We start from the raw sequence: 16,339 nt of genomic DNA, 5'->3' as shown, positions 1-16,339 counted from the left end.
TATTGGAGCTGTTCTTGATGAGCACTTGTTATGTGCCATAGGCTTTACACCCAGCAGATGTGACCGTCCTCATAATCTTAAGAGATGGACTCATCATTCCCAGTTTTCTAATAAGGACAGGAAAGCTCAGAGAAATTAGGTAATTTCTCAGATTCACATAAGCTGTGAAGTAGTGGAGTCAGGGTTTGAACCCAGGTTCAACTGACCCCAAAGTCCAGGTGGCCAGGACTGGCTGAAGAATGGTGCGTCAAGAAAGGAGCATAAGTCAGTACACAGTGAGCACGGAAAACACTGTTCATTCATTCATTCATTCACTCATTCAGCAGATGCACACTGAGCATCTACCTACGCTAAGTGCAACACCATCATGCTGGGGACACCCTGACCTTCTGAAATCTCCTCCTGGCTGCCAGACACTAAAAATATCAAAACCAAGTGCTAGGGTCTGTTAGGCAGTGACAGGAACTGGGGAGGGAGATAAAGCAGGGGAAAGGCACAGGCGGAGAAGGCTCCCTGAGGAGATGCCCACGGAGCAAAGACTGAGGCATATCGGGAAGCGAGCTGGCAGCCGTCCGGGAGGTGGGCACTGCAATGCCAGCAGCTTGTGGGTGCACCCCCGATGGTCGTGGTGCCAGCGTGCTTGGGGGATGGGCCAGACAGTCAGAAAGGGGGCGAGGAAGAGGAAGGAGGTGAGCTCCAAGGAGGAACGGAAGCAGTAGCTTTTACATTGATTGGAAAGTTGCCGGAAGGTTCTGAACCCCCAGAAAGACACGGTTTGCCCTGAGTCTTGAAAGGCTTGTTCTGACTCCTCAATGAGGGTAGTTAAGGCAGCAGGTTTTCAGGGGGAGGGGGGAGGCCACTGAAAGAGCCCAGGCACGAGCGGAGAGGGGCTCAGCCCGGGGAGTGGTGTGGAGGTGGGGACATGTGGTCACACTCTAGACAGGTCGGAAGTAGAGGCCCGATGGTTGGGGGTGAGGGTCAGTCCCCAGCTTGGGCCTGCCCACCTGAAGCTCACAGAGCCAACATGGTGAGAGCCAACATGGACGCCCACAGCGGGAGCTCTTGGCATTCCCGATGACATCTTCCAATCTGCTCTGCCCTTGCTCTGTGCACAGAGTCCGGGGACCCTTGCGAGCACCTGCTGTGTACCTGTGACAAGGTTGCCATAGAGTGCTTGGCTCGGTCCAGCATCAACTCTTCCCTGAACCTTCTGGATGCTTCCTTCTGTCTGGCTCAGACTCCAGGTAGGAACGACTGGACCCTGCATCGGTGGTGGGGCTGACGAGCTGGGGCAGGAGCTGGTATGGGAGCGGTAGTTGACTTCAGATTCGAGTCCAGCACCTTCTGGTCGTCCCCGGACCCGCTGCTCTGAACAGGTTTCCCAATGTGCTTCTTTGCAGAGACGCCCAGCACGAGGCAGCTGACGACGCTTCTGCCCAGAGGTAAGGCCTTCTAGGGAAGCTGCTACTCGGCCCAGAGGGCCGGAGGTACAACTGGAGCCAATAGATTCAGCCCCCACCCCCGGGCCTGCCTGAGTGACCCACGGCACCGGAGATGTCCCCACATCCCCCTACCCAGGAGACACCATTGCTGCTGAGAAACCCAGTTCAAACATCCAATAGCTGGGGTGCCCAGGGGGCTCAGTCGGTTGAATGACTGACTTCGGCTCAGGTCATGATCTCGCAGTTTGTTGGTTTGAGCCCCGCATCGGGGTCTGTGCTGACAGCTCAAAGCCTGGAGCCTGCTTCAGATTTGGTGTCCCCTCTCTCTGCCCCTACCCCGTTCATGCTCTGTCTCTCTCTGTCTCTCAATAATAAATAAATGTAAAGAAAAACAAACATCCAACAGCAAATGGCCCTCATGTAAACAACGTTCTTTGCTCTGTGGACAGGTGTGCATTTAATCCAGTTAAGATGTAGACCCAGGTTCTTTCTCTCTTGCTCTAGAGTCGGGGCCCTGGTGTACAGGGAGGGCAGGACAAGGCCAGTGCTCTGACAGAAGAAGGCTCCTCTTGGCTGGGAGAGCTCCCAGCCACTGAGGCCTCTGGAGAGCAGACAAGCTGTCTCCCTCCTCTGCCTTCTGGAACTTTCTGCAGAAAGGGCAGCCTGGGCCCGGATAGGGGCTCCTTGAAGAGGAGGCCATTTTTTGTGTTCCTCCTTTTAAGACACGGTGGGTTCTTTAAACCTTCCTGCTGAAATAAGCAAGTACTAATTCCTACTGTAGAGCATGCATCTTACAGGAAAAGCAAGAGTTCAGCTTATGCCTGGCATTCCTTATTCACCAAAGTTCACACTATCTGTCGGTCCCAACACCATGGGTCCCTGGGTATAGGAAGTTCAAGGTGCTCTTTGGCAGAGTGCCCTTCCTTTCCTGGGGCTGGGGTCTCCCTCCCAGTCCTGTGGCTGAGCGTCTGACTTTGGCTCAGGCCATGATCTCATGGTTTGTGGGTTCGAGCCCTGCATTGGGCTCTATGCTGAGAGCTTGGACCCTGAAGCCTGCTTTGGTTCTGTGTTGGATTTCGATTCTGTTAATTTTAAAAAAAGAAAAAGCTGATGTCAGTGTGCCCGTGTGTAAGAGTGTGCACGTGTACAGTTGTGTGCTGGTATAGGCGTGTGTACATGTGTGAGTATGGGGGTGTGTATGCGTGTTCTATTTCAATGTATCTTCTGAGTCTAGTTCTCTTTTTTCTGTGCCCTTGGTGTCCCTTTTGGATAGAGGCCTTTCTAAGTAGGGATGTCATATTTCACAAACCTTCAGGGTCTGTGGGCTTTCACTGCCACAGTCTGGGTCTGCTGGTGTCACCTTCCCAACCAGAACCCAGCCCTGGCTGGAGTTCCTCCTGCCCTGGGACCTTGGGAGCAGCCCATGTCCCAGGAGGTGTAGGGGAGGCAGGGAAAGTCCTTGTCTGGCAACAGCTCCCACAGCCCCCTCCTGTCTTGGTCCAGCAGTCCCCGCCTGTCCTTTGAGATCCATGGCACTTGGTCTAGACACTGTGCTCCGTCAGTCATTGCTTTGGTGACTTTCTGTTTCAGTGGCTCCCACGGACCCTGCAAATGCCAGTGCAATGGCCCTTTCGGAAGAAGGTAAGCAGAGGGGGCCAGTGTGTAGCCCGAACACCCAAGCGTTGGTTGTGCTGTCGACCTACTCACTGGGGTTACTTCCCCTAATATGCCCCCGGCCCAGATTTGCATCGAAACTGCTGGAGAACATTCCAGAGCCACTCTCAGTTCCTCCTGACCCTCCACATCTCTTCTCTTCTTGCTCTGCTTTCTCCCACACCTCTCTTCCCACCTCAGTAGAACTGTCAGAGGCTGGATCTTCACCCTTCATCATCTGAGGTAGAGTTTCAGATGAACCGAAAAATACTATTTTAGTATAAGTATGTCCCAGAATTTGCATGGGATATACTTATACTAAAAAGCGATTTGTTGTTTATATGAGATCTGAATTTAACTAGGCATCCTGTATTTTTATTTGCCAAATTCGGCAAGTCTATGCCTCAGGGAGATCACGCTGCACAACCCCTTCCCAGAAGTTCACGTGCAGCCCATCCCTGGCTGTCCTCCATGGCCAAGGGCATCTCATCCCCATCAGCTCCCGGACAGCCCGTGCCTTGGACTCCAGGTCTAGGAAAAGAGGAAATGGCACCTATACAAAACCAGAGTTTCACCTGTGCCCTGCCTACATGGCAACTATTGGCCGCATTATGGACACTGGCCACTCCTATCATAAACTCAAGATATGCTTTTGCCTCCACTGCCCACGAGACACAGAATAAGTCGGAACATTTTCCACTTGCTGCAGCCTGAACCATCATCACCTCAGGCATGGTGCAGAGAAAATAAGCTTTGTAAGGAACCTAGAGTCTAACTGGAGAAAGAGAGTTCACATGCTCACACGTGTGTCTTCTGAGAAACATGCACTCACCCGTGACCCAGAAGTGCCCACACATGCCCTCCAGGAAAGGAGGCAGCCTGAATGGAGGAACAAGCAGCAATCACAAAGGAAAAAGATAAGGCCCGTGACTACTCTCACATCATGTAATGCAACAACCATGTTTTGGAGTTGGGCAGCTTTGGGAGGGAAGCCTGGCTCTCCCATTTTTCAGCTGTAGGAGTCTGAAAGTATGGTTTGGCCTCTCTAATCTTCTATTTCATTTCAGAAAGCAGGGATTGGCCACTTTCTTTCCTGTAAAGGGCCAGATAGTAAATAGTTTAGGCTCTGTGGACCATGTGGTCTCTGTCCCAATGACCCAACTCTGCCATTGTAGCAAGAAGGTGGCCATGGACTGGATCCGTAACATCGGAAACTGGATGGGCGTGGCTGTGTTCCACTAGAACGTTATTTACAAAAACAGGCCTAGGGCCGAGCTGGGGTTTACCAGCCCCTGGAAAGGGATGACTACACCAGCCCTTCAGGGTGGCAGGGAATTAAATTAGAGGGAGCACGGGAGGATTCTGGACCCGCGTCTTCCTCAGAAGTCCGGGGTGGCTGTAAAACACAGCAGTGCACTCTCCAGTCACATGCAGGATACTGGACAACTTGCTTGAAATATAAAATCTCATTCATGCTCATCAACATTTGAACCCTGTGCAATCATCGCTAAAACCCCCACGTGGAGACGGTAAGTTGAGTTGGAGAGAGAAATTGTCCAAGACACGGAGCTGGGTGGCAGGCTGGGGTTCGAGGGCTGCAGGGCATTCTGTCCTTACTGCTAGACTGTGCCCCCTCTTCGGCCACCCTCCACCAGGGACCCACTCCAGGGAGGGGATCTAGTGGCTCTTTCTCCCAAAGAAGCCATTTGCTGGTCTCTTTGCCTTCACACAGGCCCAGTGCTAATCTGGCCCCTTATCCACTTAATCGAGACCAGTATGTCCATGTTCCTGATCAAACCGCCATGGGCTTCCTCTCCTCAGCCCCTCAGTCCCTTGGCCCCCAAAGCTGGTTTTTTGCAAGTGACTCCTGTCCTACCTTATGTGCTGAACTGGGGGGGTAATTGAAGTTGAGTGATTTCCTTCCACAGTGGCTCCTGAGACCAGAGCTGACCCGATGACCACGCCCTCCAGGACAAGTAAGTGGAGAAGACTCCACAGGAGGACAGCACGGGATCCGGTGGTCACATGCCATCTAAATACACGAGCTCAGTTCTGATGACCGCTCTGGCAGGCTTCGGAAGAAACATTAGTATACCAATTTTTCAGATGATGTAGGAAACTGAGGCTCTGGGAGTTAAGAGTTACAGGCAGTTCAGCACGAGACTCGTGGCACTGGTCTCCAACCTGATCTCAGGCTGTAAGACCTTTGTCTCCATTATGTTGCGGTGACTCACGGAGAACAGCCTTGTCCCTAAAAACATCTAGGCTAACGTGTCCTCAGAAGAAGTAACCTAACCATTTCCTTTGCCTGTGGTGATTATTAACCATGGGTTCTTTATTAATAAGCATAAATCACTCATAATAACTATTTACTAATTACTAAGAATGAATACATAAACAGATTCCTTGATTAACAGGTGGGGACACCATGGATGTGGTATGTGTTCCTAAGCCCCTACACACATCCTCTGAGTTCAACCCCCTGGTCCTGGGAAGCCCTACTTGACAGATAAAGGAGGCGCTCTGAGAGGCAGTTATTTGCCTGGGGTCACATGGCATACAGCCTGTGAATTTTGCTTTGAAGAAAAACTATCTTCCAGGCTTAGAACCTCTGAGGTTCCGTCCTTTGCTGAAGCACTTCTTTGTGTCCACACGAGCAAACTTGTAAGACTGATTTCTACATAACGCCATCATAAACTTGGCCTTTGACACATCAAATTTAAGGCAGTTCCTTCTCTCTCCAATGGTGTTGGGAGCTGCCCCCACTAGCTCTTTGTGGTACTACCAGAAGTCCAATAGCAGGTGAGCTCAGCAGTTTGGATGGCCAGCCTTAGCCAGGTGGCCCAAGGACTTGCATTTTGCGATGTCCTAGCTCCATGACCTACAGTAAGTACCTGTCTTTTCCGTGTGTTCCCTTTCTCTTCTCTGAACGAGGATGAGCATAGTACAAATTTAAGAGGCCATTGTTTAGTACAAGCAAAGCATTTACTACTGTATCTGGCTTTTAGTATGTCTTAGTCTGTTCCTGCGCTACAACAAAATATCACAGATCGAGTGGCCTGGGAACAACAGAATTTCCCTCTCCTGGTTCTAGAGGCTGGAAGTCCAAGCTTAAGACACTAGCATGGTCAAGTTCACTGAGGTCTGTTTCCTGGTTCATAGTCAGCCAAGGTAGGGGCACGTGGGTGGCTCAGTCAGGTGAGCACCCGACTTTAGCTCAGGTCATGATCTCGAGGTTCATGAATTTGAGCCCCACGTTGGACTCTGTGCTGAGAGCTCAGAGCCTGAAGCCTGCTTCAGATGCTGTGTCTCCCTCTTTCTCTCTGCCCCTCCCCCACTCACACTCTGTCTCTCTCAGAAATATGTAAACATTAAAAAAAAGAAGAAGAAAATATATACATAGAAAGCCAACTTCTTGCTGTGTTCCCACAAGGTAGAAGGAGCCTGGGAGCTCTGTGGGGTATCTTTCCTAAGGGCACTAATCCCATTCATGAGGGCCCCATCCTCCTGACCTAATCACCTCCCAAAGTCCTTAAGATCATCCTGCTAGGGATTAGGATTCAACACATGAATTTGGGGGAAGCACAAACACCCAGTCTACAGCATGGTGGGAGCCTGATGGAGGTTTAAGAATCACAGTCTCATTTTGCAGAGAACTGGAGCTCAGCAGCCTCCTGGGAGCCACATAGTAGACAACTAGAACCCACCATTCTGCTGCCTCGTTCTTCTTTGTTCAAAAATACATGATTAAAAAAAAGTTTTTGTTTGTTTGTTGAAACCCTGGAGAAGTCTGCTTTCCTAAAGTATTTCAAAGATACACCTGCTTCGAGAGCTGCAGGTCGCAGCTGCCTTTGCCAGCAAGCCCGCATCTGGGGAGGGCAGTCTCTTTGGCTTAGCAGTGACCCAGCCATCATCCCCAGCTCCTGGGAGGTAACCAAGTGACAGACCAGCGACCGCATTGCCTCCTGTGCCCGTGGGATGGCAACTGCTTCCGGAAGCCAAGGTAGGACAGGCTGGGGTCAACACTCACCCTCTCTCTCTCTCTCTCTTTTGTGGGCAGACACGGGCCAAGGCCATCAAGGTATGGAAGCTGCTCGGACCACGCCCCCTCCGGGTAAGCACACGCGGGTCCTCCCTCCTGCGTATAACGGTCGTCTCTGCGTGTTTATGAGATCCGGTGTGTTCTAAAACATGGAAGAATCACAGAAGCCAATTCCCCTTCACACCCCCTCCAAGAGCAGAGAAATGAGGTGAAAAGGTAGATCAATTTAGAAAGAAAGGGAAGAAAAGGTAGAAAGAAAGGAAAGCCTACCTGATAAAGAGATGCATTTAGAAAAACATAGAAACTGTGTATTGTTTTCTGCTTAAATCACCTGTCATCACACATTACAAAGACAACCACTTTCAAGAGCTGACGGCGTTTCCCTCTACTCTCTCCCCACCACTCGGCAGATCTATGACCGTAATGAACATGAACTTGAGATCTCATGGTGCCATGGCTTTGCAGTCTGAGCTGTTAGCACTTAATACATGAGGTGATACTCCCCTGACACTAAACATCTTCCTAAAACATGATTTTTAGTGGCTGGAGCACAGTTTCTGGTACAGAATCCCATAAATGTATTTAGACAATTATTTCTAACATTGTTACTGTAAACAATAGATCTACACTTTAAACCAACCTACTTCTGACTCATTTGTCACCACAAGTGCTGGAAGTGAAATTACCGGCAGTGTGACCCTTGTAGGGCTCACCTGATGTTGCCAAATTGCCCGGGAGAAAAACTGACTCTCATCTGCGGATCCCATGACTAATCTGAAAGCAAGCAAATGAAAACCTCCACCTTTTAATAGAAAAAAAAAAAAAAACAGCAGCTCACTTTTCCTCCTTCTCCTCTCTGATGAAAATTGAAAGAAGTGTCTCTCTCTCTCTGCCCCTCCCCCATGAGCACTATTTCTGACAAAAATGAATAAACATTGAAAAAATTTTAAAAAAAAGATTAAGAGAGGCTAGTGATTTGCCTATGGTCACACAGCTAGTCTATAGCTGATCTAAAATCCAAACTCAGATTTCCTTACCTGTAAAACTGTGTTCTTTCCACTAACGTGAGTTTTGTCAAAACAAAACAGAGCCAGACATTTGTTAAAGGTGGTAAGGTAGCTCAGTTGGTTGAGTGTTTGGCCCTTGATTTTGACTCAGGTCATGATCTCAGGGTTTGTGGGATCAAGCCCTGTGTTGAGCTCTGCACTGAGTGTGGAATCTGCTTGAGATTCTCTCTCTCTCTCGCTCTCTCTGCTCCTCCTCGACCTCCTCCCAAAATGGATGAATAAGCTAAAAAAAAAGTGGCAAGACACATTTTATTAAGGTTTCTGCAGTAGGCAGGGAGACCCCAGGTACCTGATCTTGGCCAGGACCTGTGTGGAAGCGGCAGGGCCTTTTAGAGGGTGAATGGGAGGGTGGACAGCTATTGGGAGCCCCAGCAGATGCAGGGAAGTGGAAGTTCCAAACTGGGGATAGGGGGCTGTTTTCTGAAAACTAGGGCAAGGCAAGTGTCGTGTCAGTGAGAATCTCAAGCTCTAAGTTCCTTTGGCTGCGTTGCACTTCCTCGGGCTGGATCATCCTGGGGCCACCAGGCTGGCAGGGGTGTGTGCAAGTCTCCTTAGTGTGGGGGCAGGGCGAAGATGACTCTGTGCCGTGCGTTTGCAGTTCTCATAGGTCAAGGTTGAGGCCTGGTTGAGAAGAGGGCTCAGAGGAGCCTGGCTAGAGTCCAGTCAAGGAGAGAGTCTGTCAGCTCCCAGCAGTCTGGAACATGAAGGAAAGCTCATGGGTTTCTGTTTGTGGGATTGGAGAAGGGGCATGATGTTAGACAGATGTTCTGACAGGGCTACTATAGCTCTGTCCCCAACCCCCAGGGAGCGGAGCAGTGAGCAAGGACACACAAGCCCAGATGTATGAAGCAAACCAACATGGCGGGTCTGGGGAAAGAGCAAGTCAGGGGCCCCTGAGATGTCCCGGCCTCACCCAGCGCTCTGGGTCCACAGATGGTGGGGGTAGAGCCCACAAGGCTCTCTCTGTCTGGACCAGACTGGGCCGGAGACATTGCTACATCTGGCCAAGACAGCACAAGGGGCAGACAGAGCAAAGGGAGATCTGGAAGGTGACAGGGACCTGTGTGTGTGGGGGGGGAGCAGGGCCAGATGCCCGGCCACCTTGTGGCCACAGCAAGGACCTGGTACCTAATTCTGGCTGTGGGGAGAGGCTGCGCCCGTATTTTGAGAAGTCTGAGGTGGGGTCCTGCTTGCTGACACTACTGGGCTCCAGGAACTGGCTTGTTTTTGTTGGTTGTTTTTTAAATTTTTTAAGTATTTACTTAGTTTTGAGAGACAGAGAGACAGAACATGAGCAGGGGAGGGGCAGAGAGAGAGAGATAGAGGGAGAGACATGATCTGAAGCAGGCTCCAGGCTCTGAGTTCTCAGCACAGAACCCGAAGTGGGGCTCGAACCCACGAACCGTGAGATCATGACCTGAGCGGAAGTCGGACACTTAACAGACTGAGCCACGTGGGCGCCCCGCCCTTTCACTTGTGAACACTGCGGCAGGTGTGTGGTGGTTGACATGACACACCCAGGCCTGGAAGGCTGTGACAGACCTCGTCGTGAGATGTCACCCATCTAGCATGAGCTCCTGTCCACTTTGAGATTATCCTGGGGCATTTGGATATTCTCACCTAACATTCGTGGATTCCCCGAGACCCTGCCCTGACATCTTCAAACCCAGATTGAGGATGAGAACCTAACCCTTTGTTCTTCTGAAATATCTGTCTGCACTTGGCCTTGACCATGTGTCCACCTGCAAATGTCTTCTTGAGCCACTTTTTGAGTAAGAGCCGTTAACGCCGCATGTTTTCAGGATCTGCAGAGATGGGCGCCTCGGTACAAGGTGTAACCATTGTCCCCGCTGGCTTGAAGTCTCTGGGCTTCACTGCGTCGTCCGTCAAAAGTGGCCCAGGGGAGATAAGTGGCAAAGGTGAGCAGGAGCAGGCAGAGAGGGACCTGTCCACTTGTGGTCCTCCGGATGGGTTGGGAACAAAGCCCTTTAGGTCACGATATCAGTGCTCCTTGAAGGGGCCACTCCTTGCCAGGTGAGCTCATGAGACTCAGAGGGGTCCTGACCTGCCTTGTGGCCACTCAGCTGCCAAGCCAGGAAAAGGGGTCCCGGGGTCTAGTGTTCCCCCTACTCCGTGCTGGCCCCTAAAGGAAGTTTGGCCCCATCTGCACTGCAGTTGTTGGAAAGAAAAAGACCTCAGGCGTTTCTAACCCTCCCTTTCTCTCCCCTTCTCCCAGGGCCCCACCCAGGGCCCTGCACCCACAAGGAGCTACAGAGGAGAGTGTTGGTACCCGGGCCGGCTCCCCACAGTGCGCCCTGCAGAGCAATGATGGAGAGGGAGGCTGGGCTGGGCGCCCTTGGCAAGGCCCTTGGCTCCTTGGTTTCCCCGCACCGAGCATGTGATTGTGGGGGATGCATGGTGGACTGCAGCCCGACTTGGCCCAAGTTGCAGGCAGAGGAGGGGGAAATGGGGTGAGGAGGGGGATGCAGGAGGGCAGAGGCGGAGGCAGAAGAGAAAATCTGAAAGGCAAGCCTTGGAAGAATGTGCCAACTTGAAGGAATCAGGAAACTTGGGAAGCCGGCCAGGATGCCCCCAGGACACTGGGCCCCTGCCAGTCCCTTTGGTGTGGCAGAAAAGCCCCTTCAGTCCTGCCCAGCCCCCTTACCCCTCAGGGGGATTTACCCAGGAGCCTGCGCAACGGCCGCAGAAGCTGGAGGGAAGGATTTGCTTCCTGAAACACAACTCATGCCAGACTGAAGACAGGGGACAGGGCATTGGTGGTCTTCCAGGAGAAGGGCAGGGGGAGGCGAGGACACAGTTTCCCCGGACCCTCTCCAGACCCTCAGTACCCTTGTGAATTGCCACTCCGATGTTCCCTGCTCTCCTGACAGTCTTGTGTCCCGTTAGCCTGTGACAGGTTCACCTTCCTGCACCTGGGACCCAGGGACATCATGTGGGTGACACCTCAGCTTGGAGAGATGCTCTTTTGTCTGACGTCCCGATGCCCGGAAGAATTTGAATCTTATGGCTGCTACTGTGGACAGGGAGGACAAGGCGAGCCAAGGGATGCCCTGGACAGGTAGGGACGGGCGAGGGTGGCAGGCTGACGGTCAGGGAGAGGGGATAGCCCTCCTCTCCACTGGCCGCAGCCTCACAGACAAGGGCTAGGTCCCTCAGGGCTGCAAGTCGCCCTCATGGGCCCATTTTCCTGATGAGCAGCTGAGGCTCAGCTTTGACTAAGGCCATTCATCTATGAAGGGGCAGAAGCACCCAAGTCCAGACCTTTCATGGGAAGTCTAGAGTTCTTTTAGCCCTCAGGTATGTCCCACTGTTGGCCCTGCAGGTGGCCACAGTGAAATTCAGCTTCTCAACAACTTTTAAGTGTAACTGCTACATTTTATAGCCACCACCCCTGCAAGAATTTTCAGTGACCTTGTGTGTTGATGGATGCATCCATTCATTCACACATGCAGTCAGCCCACACGTCTTCAGCTTTGGCTCCTCGCTAGGCACTATGCTCGGTGTGGTGGACACACACACAAATGGTTACACCAGAACAAAGTGGATGGAAACACACTGCTGTTTTGTCAAATATCATTGCACCGGGCACGAGATGGGGCCATGCAACAAAAGACCACCGACGTAATATATGCAGCAGAGGAAACAGAAGAAACAGGGGGGAGGGAGCCAGCCTAGACAGGAGGTGCAGGAATATTCCAAGGGCAGAGTAGATATGGTGTATAGACTGCATGGAGGACGCCCCACTCCGGCCCATGGCCCGTGGAGAGCTCTGCGCTCCAAAGGCAGTGGCCCCTTGGGATGATGGGGCTGCCGAAGGCAAATCGACAGCCACAGATGGTCCTGGAAACAGGGATGGCAGGCACGCGGGGCATGTTACCTGCAGGTGCAATGGAGTCCGGGCAGCTGTCACTTGCCCAGTCACTCACCTCCATGGGTGCTTCTGTCCTCACCTCATCATCCGAGCTCCGCCGGGCATCCCGTGGGGAGGAAGGTAGGGCCACCTTCCACACTTACTTCCCACCAGGTGCCGCCTGCCACCGGGTGTTTATTCCAGCAGAGTGTGTAAGAGTCATACGCGTGTCTACATTAGGAAGTTCCACAACACGCCCTCTGCTTTCCAAGACAGAGATCGATGCAGACACTCCTCTTTCGGAGGCCACTGCTCTCAGGCAGATTAGGCAAGGGGCAAAAATTTAGGGTTGGTCCCATGGAAGGACAGCGGGGAGGCTTTCAGAGAGGCCTCCTGGCCACTGGCCATACTGTACAGAAACATGAGATCCGAGCAGGCAAAGTGACCCCAGGAGGTCAATACAGCTTCCTAGACATTCACAGGGAAGGAATCAAAGTTGAAAGCCGTATCCTTGACCAAGGAAGAAGTTCTCACATTGCTACTGTTTTCCGCAAAGGGTGTCCATTCAAAGCCATGTTTGCTTTACGTTCTGGGCAATTGGGGTGACTTGTAAGGGTATTTTCATCACATGGGATTTCTTTTTTTTCGTTCTTTCTTTCTTTCTTTTAAATTTATTTTTGAGAGACAGAGAGAGACAGCATGAGCAGGGGAGGGTCAGAAAGAGAGGGAGACACAGACTCTGAAGCAGGCTCCAGGCTCTGAGCTAGCTGTCAGCACAGAGCCCTACACGGGGCTCAAACCCACGAACTGTGAGATCAGGACCTGAGCCAAAGCTGGACACTTAATCGACTGAGCCACCCAGGTGCTCAGATTCACTCCCTGCCTTTAGATTTTAATGATTATTTCAGCTACCCACCCCCACCCACCCCAGCCAGGTGCACCCACCAGACAGTGTGGCTCAGCGCTAACAATAGCTGGGCGGGCCTGCAGTTCGTAGCCTACGCAGGACCTCCAGCCCTCAGCCAATGTGACAGGCACACCGGGGCTGCTGGCACCAGGCAAAGCAGACCCTGGCTGAGCCCAAGCACTGCCTAAGGCCGTGGCTGAGCCCTGCTCTGGCCGTGGTCTCCGCCATCACGTGAGAGCAATTTAAAGATGGGGCGAGTTGCAAAGGGAAGATTCCGGGGGAGTGGCATCTCCTGGGGACTGGAAGTGTCACAAGATTCCTTCCGATGTCCGGGTGGGCAGGGGACACTGGACACTGTGAGGGTTTATCAGGCTGTCTGAAAAGCAAGACACTGATTCACTCGTTCCCATGTGGTTACCGAGGTCTTGCTCCATGTGGGACATGATTCTAGATGCTGTTCATTACTTATGCTCCACCATCTTTCAAGGCTGGGGGCCGAGGGGGCGCCCTACAGATGTGGGATAAATTATTCTATTATGTAAAAGGCTGGAGGGAGCAGGGTCACTGCTAATCCATATGGTACCTCTGTGTAAACTCAAGACAGCACCCCTTCCTCAAGACGATTTCCATCTGTTGGCAAATTATTGTAATAAATATGCAAATCATTCATCTTTGTAGCCAACAGTTGTAACAAAAATACAAGAAAAGAACATTTTTGATACTAAAATGCATACAGCGTGATTGGCACAGTCTTAAATGTGGCACTTTGTGCAGTGCACAACTTAAAAAACCATTCACGATGGCCCTCTGTGGGCTGGAAAGGCCTTGGTTTCTCTCACTGCCGTAGGGATTGTGGGAGAAGCAGGCCTTGAAAGAGCTCCTGGGGCAGCTGGGTTGTCGTTGGCCGTAGGTGCTGTTTCTCCCACCACTGCTGCCTGGAGCAGGTGAGAAGGCTGGGCTGCCTGTTCGAGAGGCTTCCTGCATCACCGGTGGAGTGCGTGGACGGTACAGCCAAATGTAAGTGCCGCGGGCCTGGACGGCAAGCCATTCCTTTCATTCACGTCGGCATCACGTACGGCCTAGGCCTACTGATGCTTTCCCCACCACGTTTTTGTCTAGACTGTGATTTAATACTCTCAACTGTGAGGCACAGTTAGTGCCCCATTCTGATGAGGGACCTGAAGTTCGAGAGGCTAAGTCACCAGCTGCCTCGAGATGGAGGGCAGACAGGAGATGACACAAACAGCACGTGCTGGCTGCAGCTCTCAGGACGTGTGAGCAGCTACGGCTCCCAACCGCCCTGTGAGGAGGTATTGAGACTTCCCTTTACGAGGAGGTGGCCCAGGCCGGGGCCACACAGGCGGAAGGAAGCCAGTGGTAGGAGACAGGCCTGGAAAAGCATGCTGCTGAGGACCGAGATCTTGTGCTTGAGGGTCTCCTGGCATTTTTCTTCTCTGCCTGAGAAGCAGAAATCTTTTCCCAAGTGAGACTCCTGAGGAACCCCATGGAAAGAGAGAGCCCTGGCTGATGGAGAGACGGGCCTGCAGCCCCTCCCCGCTCTCCCCTGGTAGCCGCGGCGGGACATCTGAGACCTGGTGTCTCTGTGAGTAAGCGTCACTCTCAGGCGCCTCAAGCCTGCTTTAGAACTGGCTCCATTTCCTCGTCACACAGATGATATCCATCCCCACCCCCACTGCATGCAAGGGACACATTCAAGAAATAGGGCAGGGTTGCCAGATCTAGCAAATGAAAATACGTGGATTTAAATTTCAGATAAACAACAAGTAATTGTTTCGTGTCAGTATTGGACACATTTAACATAAAAATTTTTTAAACATTGTTATTGAGAAACAGAGACAGAGCATGAGCAGGGGAGGGGCAGAGAGAGAGAGGGAGACACAGAATCCAAAGCAGGCTCCAGGCTCTGAGCTGTCAGCACAGAGTCCAACGCAGAGCTCAAACCCACGATCTGTGAGATCATGACCTGAGCCGAAGTCGGATGCTTAACCAACTGAGCCACCCAGGGGCCCCCCGAATGGGCACGTTTATCTGAAAGTCACATTTAACTGGGCATCCGTATTTTATCTGGCCATACGAAAACAGGTTGGACAAGAACTACTTCCATTTGACAAAGGGGGAAAATCTGGCCCAGAGAAGTAACAGTTCTGTCCAACAAATATTTCCTGAGCGCTAACTCGGCACACAGGTGTCAAGGATTGACTTAGGAGCTGGGACACATGGGCTCTGCCAGCAAGGTCCTCTGTCCGGCTAGAGGGGAAGGTGGGAACAGATACAGAGGATCAATCACAATGTCATGAACACACAACGGGCTGGGAAGATAGAACCGTAGATGGGATTTGATGAGTGTCCACAGCAGAGAGCCCCCCTTTACTAAGGGGTCTCAGGGAAGCTTCTAGAGGAGCGGATGCCAAGGGGAGTCTTAACAAACAGGTAGGAGTTAACCAGGAGGAGAAAGTGGGACTATTCCCAGCACGGAGATCAGTATGTTGGGCGCCGCGAGGTAACAAGATGGCGGGCGGGGAATGGGGGGCTGAAGGGCCAGACAGGCCGGCCACATGCCACCCTCACATCCATTACTCTGTTCTTGCCCTCAAAGGTGTGGGGCAGAGCCCGTGCGCTAAGCTGCTTTGTGCCTGCGACCAGACGGCGGCCGAGTGCATGGCCTCTGCCTTCTTTAACCAAAGCCTCAAGTCCTCGGGCGCAGGAGAGTGCCCGGGCCACGGGCCACCCTGTGAGGACAGCTCGCCCGGAGGGCCCGCGGCTTCCTCCCCCGGCTCCAGCTCCGAGGAGAACAGCGAGGAGGCCACGCCGCACGCGGAGGGCCTGAGGAGAACCAGAAGGTTTCTGGGGAAGCCACTGGGTGGTGTGGGGACCAGGCCACCACATGGCCGCAGACAGAGCCCCAGAGGAAGCGGGAAGCACGCCCTCTAGTTCCCTCCCTTACTGTACGCTCCTCTCTGTCCTCAGCACAGGCCCAAGGGGCAGAGGGCCGGGTTGGCCCTGGCCCTGTGGCGCCAGCCCGCGTGGGCATGTGCATTAGAGCGGGTGGGTGAGGGGCGGCTCTGTACTCCCTTCAGCGCTCCCTGGAAGCCCAATAAATACTCCAGTCAGTGTTGGCATTGGTTTTGTTTCGATGAAATGTCGTAGATACTGGTGTGTGAGTACATGTCAAAAAAACCAGGACCAGAGCCATGGAGCAAAAAATTATTATCTCCACTCTATAGTAACTGAAAATGACTTCTTCTGTTAAAAAGAAAGGAGCATATTTACCGGATCTTGTGAGATGACCTATGGGACACCAATGGCCCACCGAGAAGGTCTACGAAGAACTGAGAA

The 16,339-nt window shown here is 52.3% G+C and overlaps 1 protein-coding gene across 1 annotated transcript in view; it reads left to right on the top strand.

Moving 5' to 3' along the window:
• The window catches only part of OC90 (otoconin 90), a 38,946-nt gene extending 22,824 nt beyond the window's left edge, over positions 1 to 16,122 (top strand). Inside the window, exons 7-15 of the mRNA XM_029923571.1 lie at positions 1,116 to 1,244; positions 1,401 to 1,442; positions 3,033 to 3,083; positions 5,024 to 5,071; positions 7,156 to 7,209; positions 10,007 to 10,123; positions 11,112 to 11,283; positions 13,893 to 13,999; positions 15,600 to 16,122. Coding sequence (XP_029779431.1) covers positions 1,116 to 1,244; positions 1,401 to 1,442; positions 3,033 to 3,083; positions 5,024 to 5,071; positions 7,156 to 7,209; positions 10,007 to 10,123; positions 11,112 to 11,283; positions 13,893 to 13,999; positions 15,600 to 15,934 — 1,055 coding nt within the window. The 3' untranslated portion in view covers positions 15,935 to 16,122. The remainder of the gene's footprint in view (positions 1 to 1,115; positions 1,245 to 1,400; positions 1,443 to 3,032; positions 3,084 to 5,023; positions 5,072 to 7,155; positions 7,210 to 10,006; positions 10,124 to 11,111; positions 11,284 to 13,892; positions 14,000 to 15,599) is intronic.
• The last annotated feature ends 217 nt before the right edge of the window (positions 16,123 to 16,339 follow it).

The sequence above is a fragment of the Suricata suricatta genome, chromosome 15 (assembly GCF_006229205.1).
Source record: "Suricata suricatta isolate VVHF042 chromosome 15, meerkat_22Aug2017_6uvM2_HiC, whole genome shotgun sequence".
In the NCBI taxonomy this organism is placed as follows: domain Eukaryota; kingdom Metazoa; phylum Chordata; class Mammalia; order Carnivora; family Herpestidae; genus Suricata; species Suricata suricatta.
Note: the sequence above shows the minus strand (reverse complement) of the source record. Positions and strands in the feature narration are given on the sequence as shown.